The following is a 15091-nucleotide window of genomic DNA, read 5'->3' as shown; positions in this document are numbered from 1 at the left end:
TTCTAAATGGCTGAGTCTTGATTTAAGTTTGAATTGAGTGCCTTTGGGAGACTTTAATTCATTTTTGTCCAACCACTCACTGAAAGCATTTGCTTAGAGCATTCAGAGATGGAATAGAGGGAATTTATGTTAACCAAATATAATTATTTCTTCTTTTACATCACTTTCATTTGATTAATGGGGCAAGATTACTTTTCTAGTTGAAAGAAGATGTAAATAAGTATGAAATTATTTTGTTGCAGAATATGGCTCAAGCCTGGAAGATGACGTGGTGGGGGACACTTCAGGGTACTACCAGCGGATGTTGGTGGTTCTCCTTCAGGTATTGCGTGGAGATTAATTACAGTTTGATTAAAAAGCCTGAAGTTGGACTGGGCTGAATCTAGTTAAGTAAGGTCACTTAAAATTCTTTTAATAATTTGTGGTACTTGCTGATTCTTACTGCGATGATTCTGGCTGTATGTTGCCTGTGCTTGTTTGTGTTTCAGAATATCTGGTCTAAATTCTTAACAGCTAACTCATACATTTGTTTTAGATAGTAGTATCTTGTTCCTTTCATAGAATGATAGCAGTATCTTGTTCTTTCATAGAATTTAAAATCAGTAGGGTCATTATTGGTTTTGGACAGTGCTGGGTGATGATAATGTGAAATAGTGCAGGATTGATCTTAATAAAAGCATTTTATTCCTAGAGAAAGAGTGTTTTGAATAACCATCAGGTGGAACCATTTTTCCTTTTGAATGAGAATGCTCTATAGTTCAATAATGTGACATATTACCTCTCATAGGCTAACAGAGACCCTGATGCTGGAATTGATGAAGCTCAAGTTGAACAAGATGCTCAGGTGAGTGACACCAGGATACGATGACTTTATTATGCTGTAGAAATGAAGAAATAATTCATGGTAATGAAAAATCACAATGTATGTTGTAATAGCTTCTAGTGATAATCTTGTTAATGGGTTATTTACATAGCATAAGACCTACATAAGTAGCTTTTTCTTATTCTGACCTGGTCAGCAAAATATTTTACCTTAAAGCTGAAACGAAATAAAATAAATTATATAGTGAGTTCCAACTAGACATGTTTTTTTTTTTTTTGTGATTATTGAACATTCACAAAACAGAGAATTTTACCAAAAAACAGGTGTTATTACTTCCACTGCCAATTATGCAGTGGGTCTCTTAGCAGGAGAAGATAAAGAAGAAAGAATAAAGTATTTAACAGTAAGTGGTGTTTAATTACATAAGAGATGACAAGTTATTTTGGTATTAGGAAATTTCTCTGCATTTCCTTCGACAGAATTTTAAGTAGGATTGGTCTTCTGTCAGCTGCTTTTTAGTGACTCCAAATGAAAATTTCCTCTTAAGTGACTTTTAAACCCCTATAAAGTCTCAGTCTGGTTAATAAAACAGTTGTTAAAATATAGGAAAGGAAATTTGAAACATGAGAGCTGAAAACTGGAAATTGGTAATAAAGGAATTACTTGGGTTCCTAGAACCACCAATCATAGACCTCTTTCTGGTCACATGTTTCAATTAAGAGAATATACAATTCTTGGTTGTTTGTCATGTATCATTGAAAAAGGAAGAGCCATATTCGTTCCTCCATTGGAACAACCCATGGATATGCGATCTCACTTTGCTAACAGGAAAGAGGAGAGCGGTTATTCTTTTGGGTAGGTTGATTTTATAGTGGTTTCAGAATGCTGTCATCTCTGTCTAGCTGGAGAGAAAAAAAGAACTGAATGTTTACCGAGGGCTCTCTGTGCAGTATTTGACTCTTGCTTCACTCTGTCTTAGAAAATGCAAGTCAATTGTGTCCAGCCCCTTCAGACTCTGGTGGTTCCATTGCCCTCAGGATAAAGTCCGGGTTCCTGAATGGGTTACGAGCCCCTTTGTTATCTGTGTCTTGTTTACTTATGCCTTCAGCCTCTCTCACATGCTCTCTCTGCCCTCTTGCCCCTCCCACTGCGCTTCACCTGAGTCCTCTTCAAGAGTCAGTCTTCAGCTTAGATACTTTAGAGTTAGGTGCCCCTCACAGGGAAAACCATAGCCCCTCCTAGGCTTCCTGTCACAGTTCTTGCCACATTCTCTGGAAGCCACCTATTTACTTCACTGCCTTCCTGGGCCCCCTGAGCTGTCAGTTCAATTGTATCCTCAGCTTCTGGCATAGAGCAGGTGCTCAGTAAATAACTGATGAATGAATGAGCACATAACTCTACCAGAAAGGGGCAATTTCCCTTTTATGGATAAAGAAACAAACCCATGGCTTCCACTGAATAGCAGTGGAGTTGGAATTCCTAACGAGGCCTGTCTGACTCCAAAGCTTTTTCTCTTTCACTAGAAGATAGTCAGTGTTATTGAATATTAATATTTCACTATAAGAATATTTCACTGTAAGATATTCAGTGTTCTTGAGTATTAGTGCCTTCTCTGATTTTCTCTATCATTAAAGGGCTTATTAAATATCAACTCAAGCATAGATCTAGCTTAATTCCACCTTCTTTTGGGAAGAGGGCTAGAGCAACCCTACAGAGTTGTACTCCTTTTAGGGGCTTTGTTCAGTACTGAGGTGATCTTACTGCTTTCCAAGCATTGGTTATGGCTTTGCTAGGAGATAGTGCTGATTCTCTCATTCCTACTGTCAAGAGTAGGATAGGAGTTCTGGGAGCTTTTCAGGGTCACAGTGTAAGAAACCAACTCTAGTCCTCTCAGATGTCTGCAGTGAGGCCTGAATTCACAGGCAGAGGGCAGATTTCCCAGCATAGTTGGTGATGTAATGAGAGCATTGCTGCAGCACGAGGCTCCTGAGGGGAAAACAGTACATTTTAACCTTGTTTTCATTGATTTCTGTCCTTGGAGCACTTACTGGATAGCACTGCTGCTCAAACTTTGATGGGCATGTGGCGCACCTGGGGACCTTTAATTGCAGATTCTGATTCTATGGGTCTGGGCAGGGGCTGGGAGTCTGGATTTTGAACATGCTCTCAGGTAATGCCTGCATTCTTGGTCCTTTGATTACTGAGGCTGTATAGGTGACACTTACGTGTCATGCAGTGGATATAACCATTCAGAACCCTGAGAGTACATGTGAGACTGTACATGTGAAAACTGCTTTATGGAGTTACTTTAAAATATCCCTTGAATGGAATCCAAGCTTTTCTTAGCCTTCCAGTGACTAGGAGCAATACAGAACATGTTACACTGGCTATTATTTTTGATTCTTTCAAATGTATTATTATTAATTAATAAACCTGTTGAAAACAAATAATCTTTTGGCATTATAAAAAGGAACACACCAACTTGTACCTTGTAGCAAGGGCAGCTGGACTGTTATCACTAGTGAGAATTTGTGATTTCTTAATTGAGAGTAAGCTGAGACAGCTAAAGGGCTCTTTTATAAGCTTTTGCATTTTTGTCTCTACTGATACCTGGCACTGAGAAGATTTCTATTATTTGAGAGGTTTGATAAGCCATAGTGAGTCATTCACTTGGGAACTGAACATTTTGTAGATAATCCACTTTTTAACATTTTTAATGTGTTAAATTGATTTAATATTTTTAATGCATTAAAACAGATTTACCTTCTTCCCCAGTAAATCCTTGTTTTGTTCTTTCTCTGGAGGGAGAGTTGAACTCTTAGAGGAAAGAGGGAGAAGGAGAAGTAATCAGGCACTTTTTACTTTTACTGGGCACTTGCTACTCATTACCTGACACTGTTCAGTGCATTATCTTAGTTATATGATCTCCGTTAATGACTATATACACTGAGACTGAAGAGGAGATTAAGTAGTTCATCTGAGATCTTGCAGATAGACCACATCTGTTTTGACTCCAAAGACTCATCCTTTGCAGTGAACCAGGGCTTATGAAACTGTACTCAGGCTGAACCGTAAAGCTTAGGGAAGGGGTGTAAGGGTCCCTCATCCAGATGGATCCATGAATATTGGGCATCCTCATTTAGGAGAAAGGATACTTAGATTAAAACAAAACTGTTAAATATCATTGTTTTACATGAAGAAGCCATCATTATTATTGCATATGATTACTTAATAATAGTTTTACAGTAGATATTGATCCCAAACATAATTCTCCCAAGAAAATTAAAACATTGTGGTAAAAATAACTGACATCTCACCAATTATTCCCATATAGCAGGCTTAACTCCTGTACCTACTAGAGAACATTTCTAGGCATTTAAAACAGTTGATAAGAAGTGTATGCATCAATGTCTGTGATATTGTACAAGATGAGTCCCTTACCCATTTAGGTGTTAATGTATTTGTATATTTTATCTAGATGTAGAAACATACCAGAAGTAGTAACTAGCACCCTCAGGAAATTGATATTAATAGCAACTTTTCTTTTCTTTCCTTTCTCTTTCCCCTTTCTCCTTTTTCCTTTTCTTTCCTTCCCCTTTCCTTCCCCTCCCATTTCCTTCCCCTCCCCTTTCCTTCCCCTCCCTTCTCCTTCCTGTTCCCTCTCCCTCCCCTCCCTTCTCCTTTCCGCCCCTCTCCCTCCCCTCCCCTCCCCTCCCTCTTCCCCTTTCCTTTCCTTCGTGCCCAGGCTGGAGTGCAGTGCCATGATCTAGGCTCACTGCAACCTCTGCCTCCTGAGTTCAAACAATTCTCTTGCCACAGCCTCCCGGGTAGCTGGGATTACAGGCATCTGCCACCGTGCCTGGATAAGTTTTGTATTTTTAGTAGAGACAGGTTTTGACAGGTTGCCCAGGCTGGTCTTGAACTCCTGGGCTCAAGCAATCCACCTGCCTCAGCGTCCCAAAATGCTGGGATTACAGGCATGAGCCACTATGCCTAGCCTGCAACTTCTATTTTCTTATTTTTGTTCTTTCTTAGTTTTATAAAATTTCTCAATGAACTTGCGTTGTTTTTGTAATTAGATTTTAAAAGTTATTTTAAGAAAGGTCTGTGTCATCATGATATAGTTCTAAAGTTTAGATACATGCATGACTTTCAGAGTTACTGTCTTTTCAGGTTTTAAGAGCATGTTCACATGGCCAGAATTGATATTATTCATTTTTATCATTAAAATAATTAATTTTAAAATTGAGCATAAAGATACATGAGTCTCATTTTTTTCTTATTCTCCAGAAATATAATAAAAAGTAGATATTTACCACCATAATCTACATTTTTAAATATACTGTGATCAAAACTTCTATATTCAAGCCTGTTATTATCACTTCCTGTCTTTATTTGGATTGCTGCTTGTGGGTATAAGGCCAACTGCAAGTAGCAGCCTCAGCAAATTGCATTCATCTTGCTTTAATATGTAGACTTAGTTTGAAATGAATAAAAGGATAGTACAGTCATTGTAAAGGTTGATTCTTTGGGTTTTAATAAATTATTCTCACATCAATAAGTGGATTCAGAGTTAATATTGATGTTTGTATATAAGCTTATTTTTTTAGGCAGTTATATGTGCACAAGAAAGCATATTTTTTCCCCATGTCAAAAAGGAAGTATGGGCACTCAAACTATTCAACCACTACTTATTGAGTGCTTCTATATGCCAGGCACTGTACTATACCCACAACCTTTTAAAAATTTATTGTGATCTTTGGAAATATGAAAACATTTTATAGCTAGCCTTGGTTAAATCTCAGTTGTAAAGAGAAAATATGAAGTGTACTCTTACTCATGTGCTATTGAACAGCTATAGAACAAGCAAAACAGAAAAGGCAGACAACTTAGCTTCCAGTTAAATCCTTTCCCAGTCTATACATGGATGTATCAACAGTGAGGTAGTCATAACTTTCTCCTGACCCATACTGTTGCTTCTGAAAGATTGGAGGTTATGGCAGACATTTTGGGAACATGTAACCTTGCACCATTGCCGTGCTTTGTTGCTTGGACCCATGAATCTTCTGTGGCACAGTTCAGTGGCAAGCTCCAAAGTTGCTCCAAACTCAGTGAGCTGAATTTCAGAGTAGGACACATTAGAAATGAAAACTATTAATATAAGATGATGAATCAAGTGAGTTAAAATTCAGGGAGTAAAAAACAAGCGTGTTTAAGAACCTGGAAATGAGATGGAGGAACAGTTTATTAATTGAGTTTGAAATTTTTGCAGGCTTTATTTCAGGCTGGAGAACTTAAATGGGGGACAGATGAAGAAAAGTTTATCACCATCTTTGGAACACGAAGTGTATCTCATTTGAGAAAGGGTGAGTGAAAAAAATCTGTATGGGGCAGATACATTGGTAAATTTGGAAAGTGCATGAGCCAGTGTGACAGAATACCTGCTACATAGCAGGGACTTAGAGAATGAATCAGTTTTTGTATTTCTTCCTTTTGGTGACCTGGAGAAATCTCAACATTGTTTTTGCTGCTGTTGTAGCTTTTACAAACTAGAGATCCTGAGTCCACTCTTCACTATTGGAGGATGGCAAGGGAGGTCAGATCTCTAGATTGTTCCTCTCATAGTCACACATCACTGAATAGTGGCTCACTACACGTATTTCCTCCTAGAGGTTGGTACCCAGGACCTTATCTCTGGATAGTCATCAGCACTTGTGGTATCAGTTGGGAATGAATTTAGTGCAAGTGACAGAGAACCCTAATAGTGGCTTTAAAAATTGGGCTTTTTTTCCAGAGGTGGGATTCCATAGTTGATTTGGCAGGACCTGAGATCTTTCTGGTTTTTCTTTTTGCTCCATTATCCCTAGTGTTTTGGTTTTCTTTCTTCATTATCATAAGATGTCTGCTCTAGCTCCAAACTTAACCATTTCACAGCAGGAAGGAAAGAAAAGGGTAAACTAGTCCTATCTGTGTATCACTTTTTGTAAGTGAGGAGATTTCTCAGCATCCCCTCCAGTAGATTTACCTTTAGGTCTCATTGGCTATACCTAGTAAGGGGGCTGGCAATCAGTGAACAAAGTATATTTACAATCCATTGCTTAGGGCTTGGCACATTGAGGCTTTGAGCACAAGGTTCTGTCAGCAAGGAAGAAGGGGAGATTTGTGTTCAGTAAGACACTACTTAATCAAAGTAAATACCATCTTTCTGGAAAGAGTGATCCTTATATGATTAGGGAATCATTTTTATTTTTTCTAGTGTTTGACAAGTACATGACTATATCAGGATTTCAAATTGAGGAAACCATTGACCGCGAGACTTCTGGCAATTTAGAGCAACTACTCCTTGCTGTTGGTAGGTGATTTACAATGTATTGATATTTTTGGTGGTAAGAGCTAAAGCATTTTATTCAATTGAGGCTGCATCTGAAAATAACCACCTAGGTGTGAAAGGAAGAGCTTGATATGATATTTAGGGGAAGCAAACTCCCAAATTTCCAATTCAGAAATTTATTTTAATGTTGGAAATACAGGATTGTCCGGTTAGTTCATCTAAATCCTATGGAAATACTAAGATAATTGTTTAAAAATCATTTTGAAGCTGCATTAAAAATATTATTTATTGATAAACCTGAAATGTCGTGGACATTATCTCAGAGGCTTGTAAACATTATTTCTGATACCTGTGGAATTTTAGAATTTTTTTGAATACTGTTCTCTCAGCTTTGAGGCAGACTAAGAAATTGTCATCTGGTTTAGAAAAGAAGAATATCTTTGATGTAATAGAAGATGTGATGATGGTTGTTTTCAAATTAAATAATTTAGTTTTATTTTAATTAAATATTCAGAATAATCTGGAAAAATTGGAGAACTGAATCTGTGCAGTTGATTGCAGTATTATGTACTCCAAAGCTAGGGAGAATCTAGTTTGTGAGTCTCCTGTGGTCCTTTTGTTCATATGGGTCTGCAGTGAGCCTCTGTCTGCTGTTTCTTCCAAGTATTTGGCCTTGAGCTCACACTTTTGTGCTCTCTGTCTTCAGGAGACTAAGCTAAAGATGTGCATGAACCAACTCTAAAAGTAGCCTTTCACTTGAGTACACAGTTAATGTACTTTTACCAGAAAGCTTTTAGACAGGTCCTTCATAATTAGAATACGCATACAAATTAAGACATTTTCAGTTACTGGTGGCTGTTTTTCTTAAGACTTAGAAAAGGGAGAATTAAGAAATCTCCACATGCAAGGATTATTTTTGTATATTAAGGAATTTTCACGATAGATTTTCTGAAGCTAAGCAGACTGAGGTCTGAGCAGCCCCAACCTACATTCAACATGTACATGTTCAGAGAAGAGATCCTTTCTGATATTGATTTATCTGTTTTTGTACTGAAATGGATAAATCTCATGCTGCTCTGTGTGAATCATTGATATTAAAGAATATGTAGAGAGTATGGGAAGATCACCCAAGAGTTTAAAAAAATTAGATAGTATAGTAATCTTGTATTATTTGCTTGAATGTCTTGGAATGAAAACTTCCAAGGGATTTGTATAATTTATTGGTGATGAAGAATGTTGTAATATTATGATAACAATCCAGGCTGCCCAAACTGCAGTATCCAAAAAGTCTTCACAGAACCAAGGGGCATAGAAGAACCTCTGCCCTTATTCTCCATGCCTTTCTATGCAGACCTCAGAACTCCAAGGAAAACCCAAGCCAGTGTCTAATAAAATACTTGGTGAGTGAGGAAATCAGATTAGCTTACAGCTCTTTAGCCTCTGGTACTTTTGTGTTTTTATAGAAGTAGAGCTATAAGCAGGAAGCAGCACTTGATTTTTAATTACTTAATCCTTTACATATCAAAATAGCATTTGACCATTGTATTGTTTATTTTCTTAGTGAAATCTATTCGAAGTATACCTGCCTACCTTGCAGAGACCCTCTATTATGCTATGAAGGTAAGTGGAGACCATGAACCTTCTATCTAATACATTTCTCTTTCTAATTATTATTCTTCATTTTTGTTTATGTTTCAGATGATAGACCTTGGGAATTTTTCCCTTATAACATTCAACCCAGTTCTACTAAATTGTTATACCTTATTGATTCACCCGCACCCGGGAGCATTTGATCCTATGTTTGAAGTTTTTAAGCATTTTGCCTCTCTCTTTTTTTTTTTTTAAAGGGAGCTGGGACAGATGATCATACCCTCATCAGAGTCATGGTTTCCAGGAGTGAGATTGATCTGTTTAACATCAGGAAGGAGTTTAGGAAGAATTTTGCCACCTCTCTTTATTCCATGATTAAGGTAGTAGAACCTTTCTTTAAATTATGTTTGGGAATCCAAAGCAGACTGGTATGTTGCGTGAAAGACAAGGATAAGAGAACCTGATTCTTGTGTTAAGTTTAAAATTTTAGTGACACGATTAGAGCAATGAGTTAAAAAGCTTAGCATAATGTTTCCTGAAGTAGAGATGATGGCTCCCAAGTGAAAGCATGGGTATTGATGTGGCTGAGGCTCTTGGTGAACTCAGAAGCATTATTTAGTAGTGGTAACAGATGACTCAACAAACCAAACCCCTTGCCTATGATAATAATGTGTTCTTTCTGTCTTTTATCAGTTCCAGCTGTCTTTATTAGTCCTTCTTTTATCTCATATCAGCTTTTCCTTTCTTTATCGTCTGTTATCACCTGATCTCTGATGCTGGTTTCTAATTCAGGAAAGAGCCAACCAGGTCATATTGGGAGTAAAGAGCCCCTAGGTATTAGTATCATTTTTGTTCTTTTTAAAACAAGGTGCTCTGTGGCCTATAATTACATTTAGCTTAAAGTCTTTTGACTTTTTTTTTTTTTTTCCAATAAAGGTTAATGTGGACCATGTGCAAAGCAAGATTTCAATTGAGCAGAAGCTTTTAGTTTAGCATGTTTGTGGTTTGGCTGGCCCAAAGGACACTAGAGAGTTTACCCATGCACTTTTAGCTTGAAACATTAATTTATCATGCATGTCTGCATGTGAGACAAGCAGATGCAAAGCATGTCCTGCCCTTCTGTCTCGGAGGGAGAGCCATGACAGCCCTGCAGCCCCAGCACTGCCCGTGTTAGCTGATATATACCAAGTGATAGAAACTATTCTGTCTAGAAGGCTTGATTTGACTATAGTTGTTAAAGTTGCCCGGTTCTTTGTGTTACCAGAGGGAATACTGAGTGTCTGAGGTTACATTGGTAGGAAACTCCCTACCTAACATTCCTGATGTGAAAGTCACAGAGATTACCCACTTGGGAGAAGAGTCTTATGAATAAAATTTGTTGCCAGTTATTTAGTTTTAAAATTTTCTATGGCTTCTGTGAGTCATGGAGGTTAATGGAATACATTTGGTTTCAGGGAGATACATCTGGGGACTATAAGAAAGCTCTTCTGCTGCTCTGTGGAGAAGATGACTAACGTGTCACGGGGAAGAGCTCCCTGCTGTGTGCCTGCACCGCCCCACTGCCTTCCTTCAGCACCTTTAGCTGCATTTGTATGCCAGTGCTTAACACATTGCCTTATTCATACTAGCATGCTCACGACCAACACATACACGTCATAGAAGAAAATAGTGGTGCTTCTTTCTGATCTCTAGTGGAGATCTCTTTGACTGCTGTAGTACTAAAGTGTACTTAATGTTACTAAGTTTAATGCCTGGCCATTTTCCATTTATATATATATTTTAAGAGGCTAGAGTGCTTTTAGCCTTTTTTTAAAAACTCCATTTATATTACATTTGTAACCATGATACTTTAATCAGAAGCTTAGCCTTGAAATTGTGAACTCTTGGAAATGTTATTAGTCAAGTTCGCAACTAAACTAAACCTGTAAAATTATGATGATTGTATTCAAAAGATTAATGAAAAATAAACATTTCTGTCCCCCTGAATCATGTGTACATGTGTGTTTAGATTTATTATTAAATTTTTTTAACAATGATCTCTCTTTTTAAGCTAATAATTGACAGTGGTGTTAGTTGAGAACTGAATTTACAGTTGGTCTTTTGGGCAGTAAGAAATGCAAACCATAGACTGAATTTCCTTCATAGTATATGATTTTTCCTAAATATAGGAAAGATCGAAGGGGTCTCTGGTTTATTTGCACCATGTTTATTTAGGCATCTATTAAAGCAATGCTTGTGGTGCTACTTGCTTAGTAGAAAAGCTAATTATAAAACTTAATGCAAAAATTCAGAGTACTACCTTTCTCTTTCCTCTTTCCTATTGTGAACTTCCCTCCCATTTACCATCTGTCACTTTCTTTGAGATAAATAAAAAAGACAATAATTTTTTCTAGAAAGAAGCAGTTTATCGATCTCTTCTAATATTTGCCTTTCAGTTTTCTGTTTTCAAACTGCCATTTCAGTTGGTGTCATTTTTCTTTTTGTACTTATGCCCTTCTGGTTGCATTTTTTTTTAAAGCCAAGTAATTGCCATTAATAAGCTTTTTTAAATAAAATGAACTAATCTTCCTTTGAAAACTTTAAAATAGTGATAATATTCTTTTCACCACCGTTGATGCTCATCAGAATAACCAGGGAAATCTTAAAAACTGTATGTGTACACATGATACTGGATTTTTGTTTTTTGGAGAGGCCTCATAGGCAATTTTAATGCAGAGGCAAGTTGAGAATCAGTTGGTTATACTTTTCATATAGAAGATGATATGTTTCAAAGAATTCTGTTCTGTTATTGAAAATAGGCCACTGGCTTTAAGTATAAGCCCTGGATTATTTATTAGTCACACTTTAAGAGAAATCCACCTGTGAGCTTTAACATTTGCTATATTTTCTGTAGGTCTGGATCTGAAAATTTATTAATAAAAGAATTAAAAAAATAAAAATCCACAAAAAACATTTGCTATATTTATTTACGTAGTGACCTTCTTCCCAGCTCTCTGTGAGTTTATCGGGAGACAAATTTTTGTGGAACTAGATAAGCTGATTGTAAACATCATGCAAAAAAGGATTGTTAATAAAACTTGAGAGTAGTGAGGGAGCACTATTCTTTACACAGATTAGACTATATATCCTGAATAGCTGAAACAGTATAATACTGTGGCATGAATAGACAGACAAAACAGCAAGTTCAGATATGGAAACAAATCATTTGGAAATTTAGTATATGTTAAAGGTAGGTCTTAATTTGCTGGGTAAAGATAGCATTTTTTTCTAACAAATGGTGTGAAGACAGTTGAGGAGCCATCTAGGAAAATATAAGGCTGATTCTATACCTCATATATCAGGTAACTCTCAAAATGAAACATTTAAACTTAAAATCATAAACATATGAGAAAGAAGCATGGAGGGATTTCATCATACCTGCACCTTCTAGATTCTCTGGGAAGCAGATGCTGAGATGGAGTTAGGGATGCAACAGGTTTATTGAATGGAACAGGCAGAAGGCAGGATTGGGCAAGGGGTGTCATCAGATTGCACTGCAGACCTGACCAAATCTTTGCCAGTATCATGTGGAACTCTGAGGCAAAGAGTTCCTGCAAAGAGCCTTTTGTGAGACAGAAGTGCCTGGGCCCTGTGCCACCACCTTCCTTACTCAATTATTGGCTAAGTGTCTTCTGGAGAAGAGCTTGGCTTGGCTGGAAAGCTGAGGCAAAACCTGAAGGAGATTAAGAGTTGGAAGGCTGTCAGCAACCCACATTTTCACAGCTTGGAACTGAGTATTTTCTTGAAAGGGGATCTAAGTGGTGCAGTTCCATGTCTGCCATAATGATCTTGAAGTGTGAGACCTTTCTATCACCCAAAATCCAGAAGCCATAAGAGAAAAGATAATTATTTTTGATTTCCTAAAAATCAAAAACTACACGGAAGGCAGGCCAGGCACAGTGGCTCATGCCTGTAATTCCAGCACTTTGGGAGGCCAAGGTGGGTGGATTGCTTGAGCACAGGAGTTTGAGACCAGCATGGACAACATGGCAAAACCCCATTTTTATTTTTTAAAAAACCAAACAAAAAATTAGCTGGATGTGGTGGCACACGTCTCTGGTCTCAGCTACTTGGGAGGCTGAGGTGAGAGAATTGTTTGAGCACAGGAGCACAAGGCTGCAGAGAGCCTGAAGGAGGGAAGGAGGAAAGGAAGGGAGGAAGGGAGGAAGGGAGGAAGGGAGGAAGGGAGGGAGGGAGGGAAAATCACCACCAAGACAATTTAAATGACAAACGGGAAAACATTTACAGTTCATACAACAAAGATCTAATCTCCTTTGTACATGCTGACACACCTTGTTTTATTGCACTTTGCAAACAATTAAAAAAAAATTTTTTAAAACAAATCATAAGTTTGTGGCAACCCTGCATTGAGTCAGTGTATCAGCACCATTTTTCCAATAGCATGTGCTCACTCTTTATCTGTTTGTCACATTTTGGTAATCCTTGCAATATTTTAAGTCTTCATTATTATGTATCTTATGGTGATCTGTGATCAGTGATCTTCAATGTTACTATCATAATTAAGGTGCTATGAACCATGCCCATTTAAGACAGTGGGCTTAATTGATAAATATGTGAGTTCTGACTGCTCCACCGACTGGCTGTTCCCTCATCTCTCTCTCTCTTTCTCTCTCTCTCTCTGATCCTTTCTATTCCCTGAGACTAAACAATATTGAAATTAGGCCAATTAATAACCCTGCAATGGCCTCTGAGTGTTCAAATGAAAGGAAGAGACTCACACATCTCTTATTTTAAATGAAAAGTTCAAAGTGATTCAGCTTAGTGAGTAAGGCATGTCAAAAGCCAAGGCAGGCTGAAAGCTTTCAGCTACTGGTGCCAAACAGCCAAATTGAGAATAAATGTAAATTTTAATTTTCTTTCTTGAAGAAAATTAAAAGTGCTACTCCATTGAACACACGAATGATTAAGACAGTGAAATAGCCATATTGCTGATATAGAGAAAGTTTGAGTAGTCTGGTTAGAAGATCAAACCAGCCACAACATTCCTTTAAGTCAAAGCCCAATCCAGAGCAAGATCCTAATTTTCAATTCCATGAAGGCTGAGAGGTGAGGAAGCTGCAGAAGAAAAGTAAGTGAGCAGTTTTGGTTCATGTGGTTTAAGGAAAGAAGCCGTCTCTGTAATAGAAAAGTGCAAATTGAAACAGCAAGTGCTGATGCAGAAGCTGCAGCTAGTTCTCCAGATGACCTAGCTAAGATAATTGATAAAGGAGGCTACACTAAACCACAGATTTTTAGTGTAAACAAACAGCCTTCTATTAGAAGATGCAATTTATAGCTAGAGAGGATACATCAATGCCTGGCTAAAGCTTCAAAGAACAGGCTGACTCTTTAGGGGCCAATGCAGCTGGTGATGTTAAGCTGAAGCCAATGCTCATTTACCATTCCCTGGATCCTAGGGCCCTTAAAAATCATGCTAAATCTACTCTGCCTGCATTCTATAAATGGTACAACAATGGATGATAGCACATCTGTTTATAGCATGGTTTGCTGTTATTTTAAGCCCACTTTTGAGACCTGCTCAGAAAAAAAATCCTTTTCAAAATATTACTGTACATTGACAATACACCTTGTCACTTAAGAGCTCTGATGGAGATTTAGGAGGAGCTGAATGTTGTTTTCATGCCTGCTAACACAACATATATTCTGCACTCCATAGATCAAGGAGTAATTTCAACCTTTAAGTGTTATTAAAAAATGTACTTTATAAGGGCATAGCTGCCATAGATAGTGATTCTTTTGATGAATCTGGGCAAAGTAAATAGAAAACATTCTGGAAAAGATTCACCATTGTAGATGCCATTGATATGGTTTGGCTTTGTGTTCCCACCCAAATCTCATGTTGAATTATGATTCCGAGTGCTGAGTGGTGTGAAGTAACTGGATCACGGGGGTGGTTTCTAATGGTTTAGTATCATCCCCTAGTGTTGTCTCATAATAGAGTTCTCACAAGATCTGGTTGTTTGCAAGTGTGTAGCACCTCTCCTGTCACTCTCTCTTCCTCCTGCTTCACCATGGTAAGATGTACTTGCTTCTCCTTTGCCTTCTGCCATGATTGTAAGTTTCCTGAGGCCTCCCAGCCATGCTTCATGTACAGCCTGTAGAACTGTGGAGTCAGTTCAATTTCTTTTCTTCATAAATTACCCAGTCTTAGGCATTTCTTTATAGCAGTGTGGGAACAGATTAATACAGCCATTAAGAATATTCATGATTCATGGGCAGAGGTAAAAATATCAGCATTACCAGGAGTTTGGAAGAAATTCATTCTAAACCTCATGGATGACTTTCAG

At 37.7% G+C, this 15091-nt stretch overlaps 1 protein-coding gene across 2 annotated transcripts in view; it reads left to right on the top strand.

Moving 5' to 3' along the window:
- ANXA5 (annexin A5) overlaps nucleotides 1-10730 on the top strand; it is a 29088-nt gene extending 18358 nt beyond the window's left edge. Inside the window, exons 7-13 of one of the 2 annotated variants that reach the window (XM_003816418.5) lie at nucleotides 243-322; nucleotides 788-844; nucleotides 6096-6189; nucleotides 7080-7175; nucleotides 8716-8774; nucleotides 9002-9124; nucleotides 10199-10730. In XM_003816418.5, coding sequence (XP_003816466.1) covers nucleotides 243-322; nucleotides 788-844; nucleotides 6096-6189; nucleotides 7080-7175; nucleotides 8716-8774; nucleotides 9002-9124; nucleotides 10199-10258 — 569 coding nt within the window. In that variant the 3' untranslated portion in view covers nucleotides 10259-10730. Of the gene's footprint in view, nucleotides 1-242; nucleotides 323-787; nucleotides 845-6095; nucleotides 6190-7079; nucleotides 7176-8715; nucleotides 8775-9001 lie in introns of both variants that reach the window. The other variant, XM_063603889.1, reaches the window with a different exon arrangement.
- The last annotated feature ends 4361 nt before the right edge of the window (nucleotides 10731-15091 follow it).

The sequence above is a fragment of the Pan paniscus genome, chromosome 3 (genome assembly GCF_029289425.2).
Source record: "Pan paniscus chromosome 3, NHGRI_mPanPan1-v2.0_pri, whole genome shotgun sequence".
Lineage (NCBI taxonomy): Eukaryota > Metazoa > Chordata > Mammalia > Primates > Hominidae > Pan > Pan paniscus.
This window is presented reverse-complemented; position numbering and strand designations above follow the sequence as displayed.